Below are 13,933 nucleotides of genomic sequence, written 5' to 3'. Positions count from 1 at the left end.
CCTTTATGCCAAAAACAAAGAAAACGATGAATCGTTGTTCCCAACTTCACGAAATCATATGCCCTTCATGATCTCTTTTGGTCGATAAACATAATTAACTAATATAAATCTAGTCGTCAAAATTTGTCCTAAAGCTTAGACCTTCGCTTGCTTATGATGAGTTAATATCTTATCTCTAAGACATGTCTGCTGGTTATCTATACAACGTAGTTCGAAACTGTCACTTTCTCTTACCCTTATTGCCTGTGCACACCACTTATATTGCTTATTGTGGCATTTAACCTCTTATATGAGTATGCCTAACTTGTGCATTCTAAACTGATATCTCTTCTCAAAAACATTTCGAATTATCGCATCAATGACATATTTTTTACTTGAAAATAACGTACCAATTTTTAAAAAATCACCATCTCTTTGCACTCTTTGGCTTTTAGATGTAGACAGTTAGTCAGGAAAATGTGGTAACTAATAAAATGTATCAATACGAACATTTCCACCATCAGGATTTGTTTGTAGAAAATTACTTATACCTCTAATATTTTTATTAATATATGTCTTCTCTTCGAACTTTAGTTCCTCGATGGGAATATCATACATAACATTCCCATTAAATTCACTCCAATCTAGAAAATTTTCTTCATTGCCATGAACAAATTCTTGTGCACTATATAATACATCAACATCAACATCATTTAAGTATACAAAGTCTTCATCAGAAAATCCTTGTTTCAGATTGACCCCAATATTTTGAATCTCTTCTAAACCAATCTCCTAATCTTCTGGATAACAACTCGGCTCACCACCTTGTAAATCTTCATCTCCTTGTTGAATCTCATAACTATCATCATTAATTGTAGTTGTTACAAAAATTGGAACACATTTTTTAAAGAGGTTAAATAGACCATTAAGAATCTCAACATCTTTATCATTCGAAATTTCAACAGGGATGTTGTCGTCAAGATGTCTTGGTTTCATCTTATCTGAATGTTAAATATTCTTTGATCTATATTACACTTTTCACTCACTATTTAGATTAATCCCTCGAATGTCATGTACTCTAAAACTTTAATCAATTTCCTATTACCTCGAATATATTTTATTATATTGTTACCTATTTCTATCTATTTCCCCCCGTATCAAATTGCAATATATCCAATTATTTAGATTAATCTTACAATAAAATATATAATCAACATAAATAACATGATCGAAAATACTATTTATAGATTTGTGTGACATTATTTTATTATTAAGTTCGAATTTCATGATTTTATTTCCCTTACACAATTACACCTATTCCATAATTCTATTACATATTGTGATTATTAATATACTTTGATTAATGTGATACTAATTTTTAAAAATATTACTTTAAATTTATATTGTAGAATATCATTTTACCCTTAAATATTATTTAATAACTATAACACTCTTCATTGTAAAATATCATTTTACCTTTAAATATTATCTAATACCTCTAATATCTTTTATTGTAAAATATCATTTCATCCTTTATATTATAATAATTGCAAAATACCCCTATAATTTTTATCAATTTATTTTTTACACACAACTCTAAATTTATTATGTAAAACATTATATATAATTATATTATTAATAAAATAATAACGATTGAAGTTATAGTACATATAAATACCTCAATATCACAAACTTTTTTCTTCTTGTTTAAAATCTTGATTATTACCTTCTTTTCTCTCTACAAAAATCTTTCTTGGATAATGAGTAAAATTGTATATGTTAATAGATAAAAGAAGAAATATGGTTTATATAGAATAAAAAAAAAGGTAGTTTTTGTATTTTATTAGATATTTAGAGTATTTTTTTTTAAATTTTTTTAGATAATGAGTAAAATTGTATATGTTAATAGATACGGGAAAAAATATGGTTTATATAGAATAAAAAAAAGATAGTTTTGGTATTTTATTAGATATTTAGAATATTTTTGTTTAAATTATTTAAAATATAAGTATTTTTGTTTAAATTCCAAAATTAAAGGAAATTTCTTATTACCCGTGAAAAATGGGTAAATTAATTAATTTCCCCGAGTATTTAATGTGTAATTTGTTAAACAAATTCGCTGGGATAGGAATAATGGATCCTATTCCTATCTTTACACAAGAAAACTGAAATTCAGATTTCAATTCTACACATTACTGATTATCATGTTTCAAAAAACTGACCTCCACAATTCACCATCAAACGTACAATTCTTACAATCTACTGTTGTCATTTCCTCTCACTCGGCTTGTTCAACTGTTCCCGCGAAGTTCAGATCTCGAATCAGACATGCCTTTCTTATTCTCATTTTCACTTTTGAATTTAAATTTAGCTTTCTGAACTTCTAATTTCAGTGTTAGCGATTTTATGTAAGTTATTGTTTGGCCATGCATATGTTCTTGTTCTCTTCTGTTCTGTGTTGAGTTTAAAATTTTTCATAGATCGATATCGGAAGCATGAAATTCACTTTAGTTGAATTGCATTATTCGTTGGTGCAGTGAAGCTAATGATTATAATGTCGGTGATTTTATTATTACTTGATGTATACAGTAAAGTTTATATCAATCTAATATTGGCCTATTATCTCTTTTATTTCTCAATTCTGTTAGTATTTAGGTGGATTTTATCACCGCAGTGACTGTCTTTAAACACCATGGTTAAATGTTGACGGATAAAAGAAGTGAGCATGTTTTTCGTATGGTGCGTCGGGGGAGGAGGTTTAATCGATTTTATAGACAGAGATTGTTGCGTTGGGTGTTCTTTCTTGCCGTACTCTTTTTTATGTGCTCCGCTCCCTTTGCCTTAAAATTCTTTTCTCGTGGTGAGTGAGACTACAAACTTCTTATATTTGAAGCACTTGTTTTTTCATTGTGGATTACATTGCATTATGCTTATCATTAATCATTCAGGTAATTTAGAAAGTCGGGCATTTAATGTGCAAGAAGGGAAAAAGTTAACTTCGGGTGCTGATAAACCACGAAGCAATCATACTAGGCGGTGTAAGAGTACTTTGCTTGTATTATTTTCCTTGATTTGCATGTTTTCATTGTGCGCTTTGATTGTAAATAACATGAAGATCTGTAAAATCCTCTAAACCTTGGACAGTCTGATTTCACTTTGTCATTTTGAGTAGGCGAATTTCCAATTGAAAGACCAAAAATAGTTGTATGGATCAATTTGCATTAATAGATTTCATGACCTAAACTATAAGCAAAGATTAGCTGGAAAAAAAAAAAAAAAAAAGAGGAAAAAGGAAAAGAATTTTTATAATTGTTTTTTGCTTCATTATATTCTTTTAAAATCTGACAATTTACTAGTTTTGGGTTTGACGTTTTAATCTTCATTTGAAGCAAATATCTGCCACATGTTGTAGAGGCTTCAATCTTTTTCATTTGCTCTCAGTGATTGAACATAGGGCAATTTCTCCTTATGTTATTTTTTTATAAGGATTCTTGAGATCAGAAATCTGAAAAAAATATATTGATTTTTGTAAGAAAAAACTTTGCTTTATCATTAAATATATTTTGACTAAGGTAAAAATTTCTAGTTTATTGTGCTGATGACAGTTTTGCGTAGTAAATTTTTGAAGCTTTTGTGGCTGTTTGACACCATTCTTCTGCCCTTTCTCCACCATTAATCTTTCAGATTTCCCTTGCAAAATTGGATTCTCAGAGTCAGTTACTGAGGTTGCTGGGCCCATGAATTTTTTGAATTTCTCTAAATTTTTGTTAGACTACATTGAACTGGAAGATATACCTTCTACAACCAACTTTTTTGAGCCTAGATTTGGAGGACACCAGAGTCTACAGGAAAGAGAGAAATCCTTCTACGCAGAAAATCAAACACTTCATTGTGGATTTGTTAAAGGACCACCTCAATTTCCAGGCACTGGATTTGATTTTGATGAAAAGGATAGGACATACATGAATAATTGTGAGGTTGTGGTATCTTCTTGCATATTTGGGAGCTCTGATTTTTTGAGGAGGCCTACCAGCCGGATGGTAAATAAGAATTCTTTATCTTTTCTTTTTTATTATGTCCATAGAAGTGATGAATAACTGCTACCGGTTAAATATCTTGTGTTCTTCTGCAATTGAATGCCAGGTTTACTCTCTACATGGCTATTCAAAAGAGAAGTATAATTTATTTTCATGTTGTATATTCATTCCTCCTGTTTAAATTAGAGAGAGTATGAGTAGGTGTACATTTATATACAACAATTAGGATTCAGATTATTAATTTTTTCAAAAAGTATGGCTTCAAAGCTCAAATAGATTACTTTTTGTTCTAATAAGAGCATGTGCACTATTCCTTATTTTATTTTCATTCAATGATTACATTCCGATGGAATGTGCACTTTTATAGATTTTGCCTTTAGGCTCCCCTGAGGACTGCTGTTAGTTGGATCTTTATGATTATATAGAATTCTTATTGTTTGATTGCACTGTTAAAGTGATTCATCTGCCTAATATTGTTTTCTCCTCTCTTTCAATACATTTAGTCAAATAGTCTTTAGATATTACATCATAAATAAAATGTGAAGGGAATCATATGTCAGAAAAAATAGTACACCTTGAATCTCTTTTGTTTATACATAAGAATTTTTGTATATTTCATTTGCTTTCTATCCTGTCGATGATATACATTCATATTTGTTTCTTCTAATTGTTTTATGCTTTATTTGTTTCTTCTAATTGTTTTATGCTTTATTTGTTTCATATTAATGATTTTTCCAAGAAAAATGTTTGTTTTGTTATGTTTGTGGATGAGCAAACACTGTTGACAGTGTCTTTGGAGGGTAACATTCCTGATAATGAAGGAAATATTGGTTTGTGGAGAATTGTTGTTGTTAAGAACTTACCATATAAGGACATGCGGAGAACTGGAAAAGTGCCAAAATTTTTATCACATCGTCTCTTTCCTTCCGCTAGGTAAGATTGGTTGCCTGGTGCATTAGCCACATGTTACCTCCTAGTTCTGACCAGTCATTGACTTAGCTTATCTTTCATATTATTTATGTTTAGGTATTCAATTTGGCTTGACAGTAAGATGCGACTTCAGGCGGATCCCATGCTTATAATTGAGTTCTTTCTGTGGAGAACAAGTTCAGAGTATGCTATTTCAAATCATTATGATCGCCACTGTGTCTGGGAGGAGGTACTTCGAAATAAGCTTCTGAATAAGTATGACCACATGGCCATTGATGAACAGTTTTTATTCTACCAGTCTGATGGCCTCACCAAGTTTGACCCTTCTGATCCAAATAATCTTCTTCCAAGTTGTGAGTCCTAGTGTCTTTTTCCTGTTTTGGAATTTTCTTTTTCTATTATATAATGTCTTGTGGATACCTGGTGCTGATTCCATGAATGACATGCTTTACAGATGTTCCTGAAGGCTCTTTTATTGTCCGAGCTCATACACCAATGTCAAATTTATTTTCATGTCTCTGGTTTAATGAAGTTGATCGCTTTACATCGCGTGATCAATTAAGCTTTGCATATACGTACTTGAAATTGAGGAGAATGAATCCACAAAGACCTTTCTACCTGAATATGTTTAAGGTAATGGACATATTAATTAAACATGATAATACCTTTTAAAAAGTCATTGATTTGTATTGGTTAGTGCATGCAATATGCAACTTATTATATAATAGGTTGGTTACTTAGTGCCATAAATAGGATTTTTAGAGTTCCAAAATGAGATGATTTAGGTATATTGGTATCTCAGTGAAGTCCTGATTTAATAGTGTTTACTGTGATATTTTCTATGAGTATTTGGAAAACTCCTTAAGGCAAGACATCTTTTTTCTGACACCTTAAATAAAATTCCCTTTAAATGAAATCTTAATTGAACAAAGGCATGCAGTGTTTGTTTTGGTGTGTTGAACATTCATGCAGTTTGCTTTGGGACTTTCTTATGGAATGACATCATTTGCTCCTACCTCTTAGACAAACACCGTGGATAATTTATATTACCATGACACGAAATAATTAACAAAATTGTACTTCTTTTTCTTTTTCTTTTTTTGTCATTTCTGGAAGGATTGTGAGCGTCGGCAAATGACAAAGCTATTCAAGCATCGGCAACTATCACCTACATCTGCTACTTAAGGACTGCAGTTAATCAAGTATGTTCAATTGTCCTTCTCTCACCTTTTAGTTCTTGCTCTTATTTGCTGAACCTCTCATGGATTTCTCTTTCCGTCTGAAACTGTTGACTCCATATAGATCAGGATCTAAATATTGTGAAATGCAATGTTCTGAGTAAACCTTTGAAGTTATATCCAAACATTCACTTGTAAGAAAGGAGTCTGGTAGGATTGACTTGACAGGTTAGGTCTGTGAGCTCTTATTGGCAGAGGAGAACAAGTTCCAATTTACATTTTCTGATTTTAGGAAGAATTTTTATTGTTAGAGGTTATTACTTTTACCATATGACTGTGTATGGGACCTGAGTCGCTTGACCTTAACATTATAACTCTGCGAGCCATTCATGAAGAATAAACTGAAGTGGTGACATAATTCAGTTGGGCTGATCAATGTTAGATTCTCTTGTTGAGATCTGTTAAGTTCTAGTTCTTTTTTAATCTCTCTGGAAATGTCTGGTGGAGATTTTACTTTCTATTTTGAAATGTCACATGATACTTCTACTTAATTCCATGAAACTAATAGATTGCATGATCAATGGCAATGGTAAGTTAAAATGAATAATTCTGACTTCTAATGTTTACAAAGTGTTTCTCAGAATTTAGACCGCATTTGGTGTGCCATTCTGGTACTTTATAGTATTATAATGTATAGAATTGTATTGTATTTGATAGTACCATATAATACTGTACAATATATAATATGATGTTTTGGTACGTATTTGTATTGTAATGATGTATTTTTTCTGTTAAATTTTTAAATAAGCATTTACTTAAATTTAATAATCATGTAAAAACTTAATCTTTTTACTTTGGCCTAAAATACTATTTCCCACCCAAGGTATAGTGAAACCTCAAAGTAACCCACTCTAACTTTCGAAAACTCAAACATCCACTTATGTACAAAATTTTGTTAAAAAATTCAGTTAAAGTTAAGGACAAATTGTCATTTAACAAAAAATTTAAAAAATATAAAATTTATTATATTTTTTCTTCTAAATTTTAAAAGCTAACAACTTTATCCTTCTCAAAAGTGTTCAAACTTTAAAAACTAGCATTCCCCCCCCCCCCCCCAAAAAAAAAACTTAGGGTTTTCTTCCTCTTAACTCTAGCCACCATTTCCGACGAAGGACAACCTGTCTTTCTTCCTTTGGTGACCTTCAATGACATCTGGATCGAAAAATAATCCATACGAAGGCTTCTTCCAGACGAGTCATTGTCCTAGATGACGATGATGCCTTGGTCTTTTCATTGTTGTCTGGGACAATGACTCGTCTAAACGATGCCTTCATCTAGACGAAGGACTCCTTTGTTTGGATCGTAAAAATTTAGACAAAGGACGTTTGGATTTTTCAATCTAGATGTCGTCCAAGGTCGCCGGAGGAAAAGGTTTTATCGGGAGGAAGAAAGACAGGGCGTCATTCGCTGAAGATGGTGGCCGGAGTTGGGATGTAAAAAACCCTAAGCTTTGGGGGTAGGGAAAATGCTAGTTTTTAAAGTTTGAAAACTTTTGGTAGAGGTGAAATTGTTAGTTTTAAAAAATGAAAGGATAAAATATAATGAATTTTATGTTTTTAAAATTTTTTCGTTAAATGATAATTTTGCCCTTAACTTTAACTGAGTTGGTTAATGGAATTTTGCTCATGGGTGGGTATTTGAGTTTTTGATAGTTGAAAAGGGTCACTATAGGGTTTCACTATACCTTGGGTGAAAACAAGTCTTTTGGCCTTTTACTTTTTTGTTCAATATGAATCAATTATTGAAAAAATTTAGAGGAATGAAATTAACCTTTTATATTTTAAATAAAATTTAAAATTGCTTGATGTTTTATTTAAACATCTTAAAATAAAATTTTAAGTAGTAAAATGATTAAAGTTAAGGAAATAATGCGATTCCTCTTTGGACCTAACTTTTTACTTTGTTTTGCCCAGCACGATGGATACTTATGAAATATTTTGACATTGTTTTAATGCATAAAATGCAGACTTTCTACAAAACATTGTATCACATAATTTAGTATTATGTGAAGCTCTTATGCTCTATAATGAGGTGCACCAAATATGCATCAAGTATTAATCGTAGAACAGGGTAGGAATTAAGTCTTTGCAGAGCTTGAATCGTGTGTACATTCTCCTTCATCTATGATCTAATAAACTGATTATTGATCCCACAAACAACAGAGCATAAGAATGAAGCAAATAATAAATCTACGTTCTGGTAATGCTACTGACTATGATCTGCAGTCCCCAAACGCAGAATATTTTGTATACCTGCACTGAAGTGAGATATTTTTTTCTTAGTGAGATGCCACAGGCAACATAATGGTTTGTAAATGAAGAATTTTATTTGAGCTGTAACTCATTGCATATTTGATAGGTACCTGAGTAATCCGGCAGCAGCAAAGCCTTGTCTGGTTACTTCCTCTGCTCTCACAGCCTCTCTTGTGCACCGATCTCAGTCACAACACAGCATACACTGGAACAGGAATGGCAACACAAACACACAAGACAATGAAAATATGTATATTGTATTGAATAATTTTCCAGGAATGAATACAAATTAGTTTTCCAATACAATGACTATTTCCATCTACTGCACTGCTTAATCAATTACAATTCTCTTCACTAATTTTTCCAGAATGTTACACAAAAACCCAACTAAATCCCCCCACAGTAAATACTCAACATTCGAGAGAACCCTCTCGCCCCACCTTTTCCTTAGTTTTTTTCACCTGCCCCTTTTCCCCCCACCTGCTCCCTTTTTCAACTCTTTCCACCGCCATTTCATTCTCTCCTGCTCTGCCACGTTTCATATTCTGAGTGGTTGGATTTGCAATAAGGTGACAGCCTTCCGATTTTGCCTTTGGGTCACAGCTTTTTTTATATTCTCTTTTCCTGCAGAAAATATATATATGAGTTCTAACATTTCCCCGTCCATCGAGAGACACCTTGTCCTCAAGGTGTGATTGGAGAAAGGGATATTGAAGGTTGTCGCATGATTCCCAAGTCCATTTGCGATCCGGCAACCCTTTCCACTTATTAAGCAATTCAAGATCACTATGGGAGGAATACTTGTATTCTGATACACCTTCAGGCTGCTCCTCTAGCAAGTCTTCCTTCAAGCCTTTCATATCGCCACATTTTATCAGATCACGAACAAGGCTACGAATATCACAGCGCGCAGAAAAGTTCACAACAGCCCATCGTTTTATCTTTGTCGGCTCCACTAATTTCTTATTATTGGAATTCCACCGCCCATTTTGAAGAAAGAAATCCTCACCATTTCCTACTTTTAACCTTGGGGCGGATAGAACACGGCCTTGCACTCTGTCAATTACTCGTCTTCCAATACCCTTACCATCAACAGGATGACCATCGTCATATGAGAGGGAAACACTATAATTGGTGACATTAACTTTGAAGTGATTTGTAAGCACAACAATATTTTGCCCTTTAGATCCAAGGCCACGCCTTGATATTGGAAGCCTCACCACCTTTCTCTTAAATGGTTCAGGTTCCACCTTTGTTGGAGTGAAATCTGGTGGAACTGAAATGTCAACGGTAGGTCTCAACTGAGCGCAGACTTCAATGGCTCCATGCACTGGATCTGAAAGGAAGTTGCTGATGAGATCTCGATTGATGGGGGCACCGCTGTCCACTGCCACCAGCGCCTGTTGCGTGAGGTTGTAATCAAAACGAGGGGCCCATTTCCTTGATCCAAGCCGAGCTGTTGTGGAGCAGTTATCCACCATAAAAGAAACTCCTCGAACATGCATAAATGGGTTCAATGAATCTACAGACTCAATCACACTTTCGTTGATGATCTCAGAGTATGAGTGCCCCTTCTTCCTCAAGACTTCAATCTGGGCCATCATTAAAGCCACATAGACACCTGCAGTAAAAGGGTACAAGGGGCCTAAGTCACCAGCTGGCCGTGCTGCTCGGACACGCTCACCAACTTTCCACATGCAAGTCTGATCAATTTTTCCCATTGGGGAAGCTGGTAAACCATCCTTTTCATAAAACCGACGCCCAGCCAAGACAACACTGCGGATCTCACTACAATCGGCTACATCTTCATAGCACTCATACAAGATGTCCATGCAAGGATAAAATGATGCACTATAAGCTGTCTCAAATTCCTTTTTCTCCTCTTCAGATAGGGAGTTGTAAACAGCCAACATACCCTGAGTAGAGATGGTCTTGGATGTAATTCCTGTAATGCACTCAACAGTATTCTTGTAAGCCTGATCTTCACTCATTCCATTGACAGTGTACCTTCGGAACAAGGACTCCACAATTCCATGAACAGAACCAAGTAGAATGCCCCACTCCCCAAAGATATCACTCCTATACTCCCGCTCCAAAGTGGTGGCAAATGTGAAAGGAGAACCTAGGGCAACTGACCATCCCAGGGCAACATCAGTTGCTCTACCATCAACATTCTGGTGGACAGCAAAACTGGAATTAATTCCAGCGCCATTAATCTCTTTGCCCTGAGCGTAAAGTCTCCTCACAGATGGACCCATTCCTTTGGGACACACAGCAATCACACTAAAATTCTTTGGGAATTCAAGTCCCTCCCACCCTTGCAGCCATTTTCGAGTCGTGCTTTTTCCTTCCAAACCATTGTCGATAAGGAATGCAAGTTCCAACCGTCGGTAGCATGTGTCTCGGTGGCCATCTCCCTGTTTTCCTTCCCCTCTCCTCTTTAAAAAAGGATGGATTAATTGAAGGGTAATATTGATGTTATTGAATCGGTCATGAGTTGGGGGTGACATGTTGTTGGCATGGTGTACTGTCAATGGGTAGAATTTGATTGAAAAAATTTCAATAGTTTGGGAATGAAAAAGAGGATGGGTGGTATGGTGATATGCTGGCTCGGAAGCTTTTATTGGAGTTGGGTTATGTTGGCTAGAGTGGGGTTTGATTGTAAGGGTTGGAATAATATGCTTGGGCTGGGATATAAGTGGCGTAAATGGGTTAGGTTTGGTTGTAGTTAAATAAGTTGAAGGATTGGGTTTGGTTTTGGAAATATATAATATTGGATTTTGTGTGGGCCACTTGGGTTTGGGCTCAGGTCTTGGGCTTGTATTATTATTGTAAGGATTGTTGAGATTGAATGTGAATGACATTGGGTTTAGTTGAATTCGGGCCAGATTGGGTATCATAGAAATGGGCTGCCATGATTTTGGGTTTAATGGCCTGGGTTTGGGTCGGGTAGGGTTATAATTTTCTTCTGCTTTTCCTTCTTCATGGACGCCTCCTTCTCCAGCCGCAGCTTCTTCTGTCTCTCTTTTCTTCACAGATTCTGAGCACCTAGTAATTGGTTGCATCTCCATGGATTTCTCATTTTCTTCCCCTTTTTGCTTTTCGTTCGCAACTGTTATTGTCTGCTCTATCCTCATCGTCAATGGAAGTTGATTCCCATATGAATCAATGGATTCCAGCAACTGAAACTCCTGTGAATCTGCCATTTTTTCTTTCTGTTGGCCTATTTCCACCGATGGGTCTTCATATGACATCAGACTTCCTTTCATAATACCGAAATCACCAAGGTCAGTTTTTTTCCTCTCTGAATCTCCATCGAATGCGAATAGGATGCCTTCATCATCTTGATCATCCTCTTCTACCACAAGAATGGCCCATGATTTGCGCTTACAGTCATGCTTCGGCTCTTCCTTGTTGTCACAGCGAGGACAAATTCTGTTCGTCATCGATTCTCGAAGTTCCCATTGAGTCAGTCGTCGAACCATCCACCAACGCCCGTTATCTTTGATGAAGTCGACTTTCTCCATCCCTAGAATCGGTGCTCTGATACCAATTGATAGGTACCTGAGTAATCCGGCAGCAGCAAAGCCTTGTTTGGTTACTTCCTCTGCTCTCACAGCCTCTCTTGTGCACCGATCTCAGTCACAACACAGCATACACTGGAACAGGAATGGCAACACAAACACACAAGACAATGAAAATATGTATATTGTATTGAATAATTTTCCAGGAATGAATACAAATTAGTTTTCCAATACAATGACTATTTCCATCTACTGCACTGCTTAATCAATTACAATTCTCTTCACTAATTTTTCCAGAATGTTACACAAAAACCCAACTAAATCCCCCCACAGTAAATACTCAACATTCGAGAGAACCCTCTCGCCCCACCTTTTCCTTAGTTTTTTTCACCTGCCCCTTTTCCCCCCACCTGCTCCCTTTTTCAACTCTTTCCACCGCCATTTCATTCTCTCCTGCTCTGCCACGTTTCATATTCTGAGTGGTTGGATTTGCAATAAGGTGACAGCCTTCCGATTTTGCCTTTGGGTCACAGCTTTTTTTATATTCTCTTTTCCTGCAGAAAATATATATATGAGTTCTAACAATATTTCCATTGATACTGGAGTATGTACACAAATGAATATTAAGTAATTGTAGTATTTATCAGAAGCAACCACTAGCACTTTTGAAAGGCATTATAGCTTTTATTCACAGTATGTATTCATGTTTCTGACACAACTTGCAGTCTATGGAGGACTTTATTCAAGGTGAAGAACATTCTACATCAACTGCCTTCTATGATTGATCATGTGAGCATGACACTAATGAAGCCTGGGCAAGTTTATTTAGTAGATATTAGTTAATTGTATAGATGTTTGCTAGATTTCTGTTTCTTTAATCTGGAGATGTAGTTAGTTTGGTCATAAAGCATGGCGCAATGCTGCTATTAATTGTGGAAGAATCTAGAAGGCAGGTTCGGCATATTGTGATTTCTAATGAAAATTTTAAGGCAACTGACAGAAGCAAGGGACAAAGATTTTGAAGTTACAATAGTTGGGTGAGTGATGAATTTATTTGGCAGTCTGCAAAGATAGCAGTAGAAAGTAGAAACTTCGTGGATCTTCATAGCACTTGAGCATGCTAAGAAGTCCAGGAAGATACTGGTAAGATATTCTTTCATTTTTCTTTAACCCTCTTTGTAAGTGTTTTAAGAGGAGGCAAGTCGATGAATCAAAGTATGTGTTACTAAAGAGTTGAGTGAATATATATATATATATATATATATATATATATATAGCTATAACAGTTTCAGTTTGTCATTTCTTGTACATGACAGTCATCGAGTAATTCCGTGTATTTTGTACATCGTTATCGTGGTGCTTTCGGAGATTATAATTCGTAACTGTTAGGGCTGGATTCGAGCCGAGCCAGCTCGAGCTCGAGCTCGGCTCGGCTCGATCGAGCTCAAGCTGGCTCAGCTTGGCAGGGCAGATTTTTTTAAAATTTTTTTATACAAAACGACGTCGTTTTGATCCATATATATACACAAAACGATGTCGTTTTGATATGAAAAACGAGCCGAGCTGAGCCAAAAACGAGCTGAACTCTAGCCGAGCCGAGTTCAGCTCGAGCCGAGCTTGAGCCGAACTCGAGCTGCCCCTAAATAAAGCGAGCCGAGCCCGAGCTGGCTGCGAGCCGAGCTCGGCTCGAATCCGGCCCTAGTAACTGTATAATGAGCATACGTTTTCTGTAATAATTTAAGAATGGGAAATTAAAGTAAGTGTGCATTTTGCCCTCATTTAAGTAAAAATGTCTCAAAAATTTTTAAAAATATTGAAACTACGTTAATCACTTCTATATAAATTCTTATTTTCATATTATTCAAATATTTATTCTCACTTTTATTTTTACTCAATATTTTATAGTATGGGTTTGTTCAGAAGAAAAAAATTTGTATTTCTGAATTCAAATTAAAACAAATCAATTAGTAAAA

At 35.1% G+C, this 13,933-nt stretch overlaps 2 protein-coding genes across 10 annotated transcripts; one reads left to right on the top strand and one right to left on the bottom strand.

Moving 5' to 3' along the window:
* Positions 1-2,102: 2,102 nt before the first annotated feature.
* LOC123213752 (probable hexosyltransferase MUCI70) lies at positions 2,103-13,311 on the top strand. 9 transcript variants are annotated; one of them, XM_044633275.1, is made up of 9 exons: positions 2,103-2,387; positions 2,628-2,839; positions 2,928-3,017; positions 3,664-4,019; positions 4,738-4,949; positions 5,043-5,299; positions 5,401-5,579; positions 6,060-6,148; positions 12,686-13,311. In XM_044633275.1, the coding sequence occupies exons 2-8, from the start codon at positions 2,680-2,682 to the stop codon at positions 6,129-6,131; spliced, it is 1,326 nt and encodes a 441-aa protein (XP_044489210.1). In that variant the 5' UTR covers positions 2,103-2,387; positions 2,628-2,679; the 3' UTR covers positions 6,132-6,148; positions 12,686-13,311. The 9 variants fall into 9 exon arrangements, with proteins under 9 accessions (XP_044489210.1, XP_044489215.1, XP_044489216.1 ...); XM_044633280.1 differs by having other exon boundaries at positions 2,103-2,839; positions 2,937-3,017; XM_044633281.1 differs by having other exon boundaries at positions 2,103-2,839; positions 4,756-4,949.
* LOC123213687 lies at positions 8,847-11,359 on the bottom strand. Its single transcript, XM_044633156.1, has one exon. The coding sequence runs from the start codon at positions 11,334-11,336 to the stop codon at positions 8,847-8,849; it is 2,490 nt and encodes an 829-aa protein (XP_044489091.1). The 5' UTR covers positions 11,337-11,359.
* Positions 13,312-13,933: the final 622 nt, after the last annotated feature.

Source organism: Mangifera indica, chromosome 4, assembly GCF_011075055.1.
Source record: "Mangifera indica cultivar Alphonso chromosome 4, CATAS_Mindica_2.1, whole genome shotgun sequence".
Taxonomy (NCBI): Eukaryota; Viridiplantae; Streptophyta; class Magnoliopsida; order Sapindales; family Anacardiaceae; genus Mangifera; species Mangifera indica.
Note: the sequence above shows the minus strand (reverse complement) of the source record. Positions and strands in the feature narration are given on the sequence as shown.

Bases quoted from the DNA above. Each gene is read 5' to 3' on its own strand.
- LOC123213752 (XM_044633275.1), top strand. From the start codon at position 2,680: ATGTTGACGGATAAAAGAAGTGAGCATGTTTTTCGTATGGTGCGTCGG. The intron at 3,018-3,663 runs GTAAGAGTACTT...TTAATCTTTCAG, and splicing joins AAGCAATCATACTAGGCGGT to ATTTCCCTTGCAAAATTGGA. The intron at 5,300-5,400 runs GTGAGTCCTAGT...CATGCTTTACAG, and splicing joins AAATAATCTTCTTCCAAGTT to ATGTTCCTGAAGGCTCTTTT.
- LOC123213687 (XM_044633156.1), bottom strand. From the start codon at position 11,336: ATGATACCCAATCTGGCCCGAATTCAACTAAACCCAATGTCATTCACA.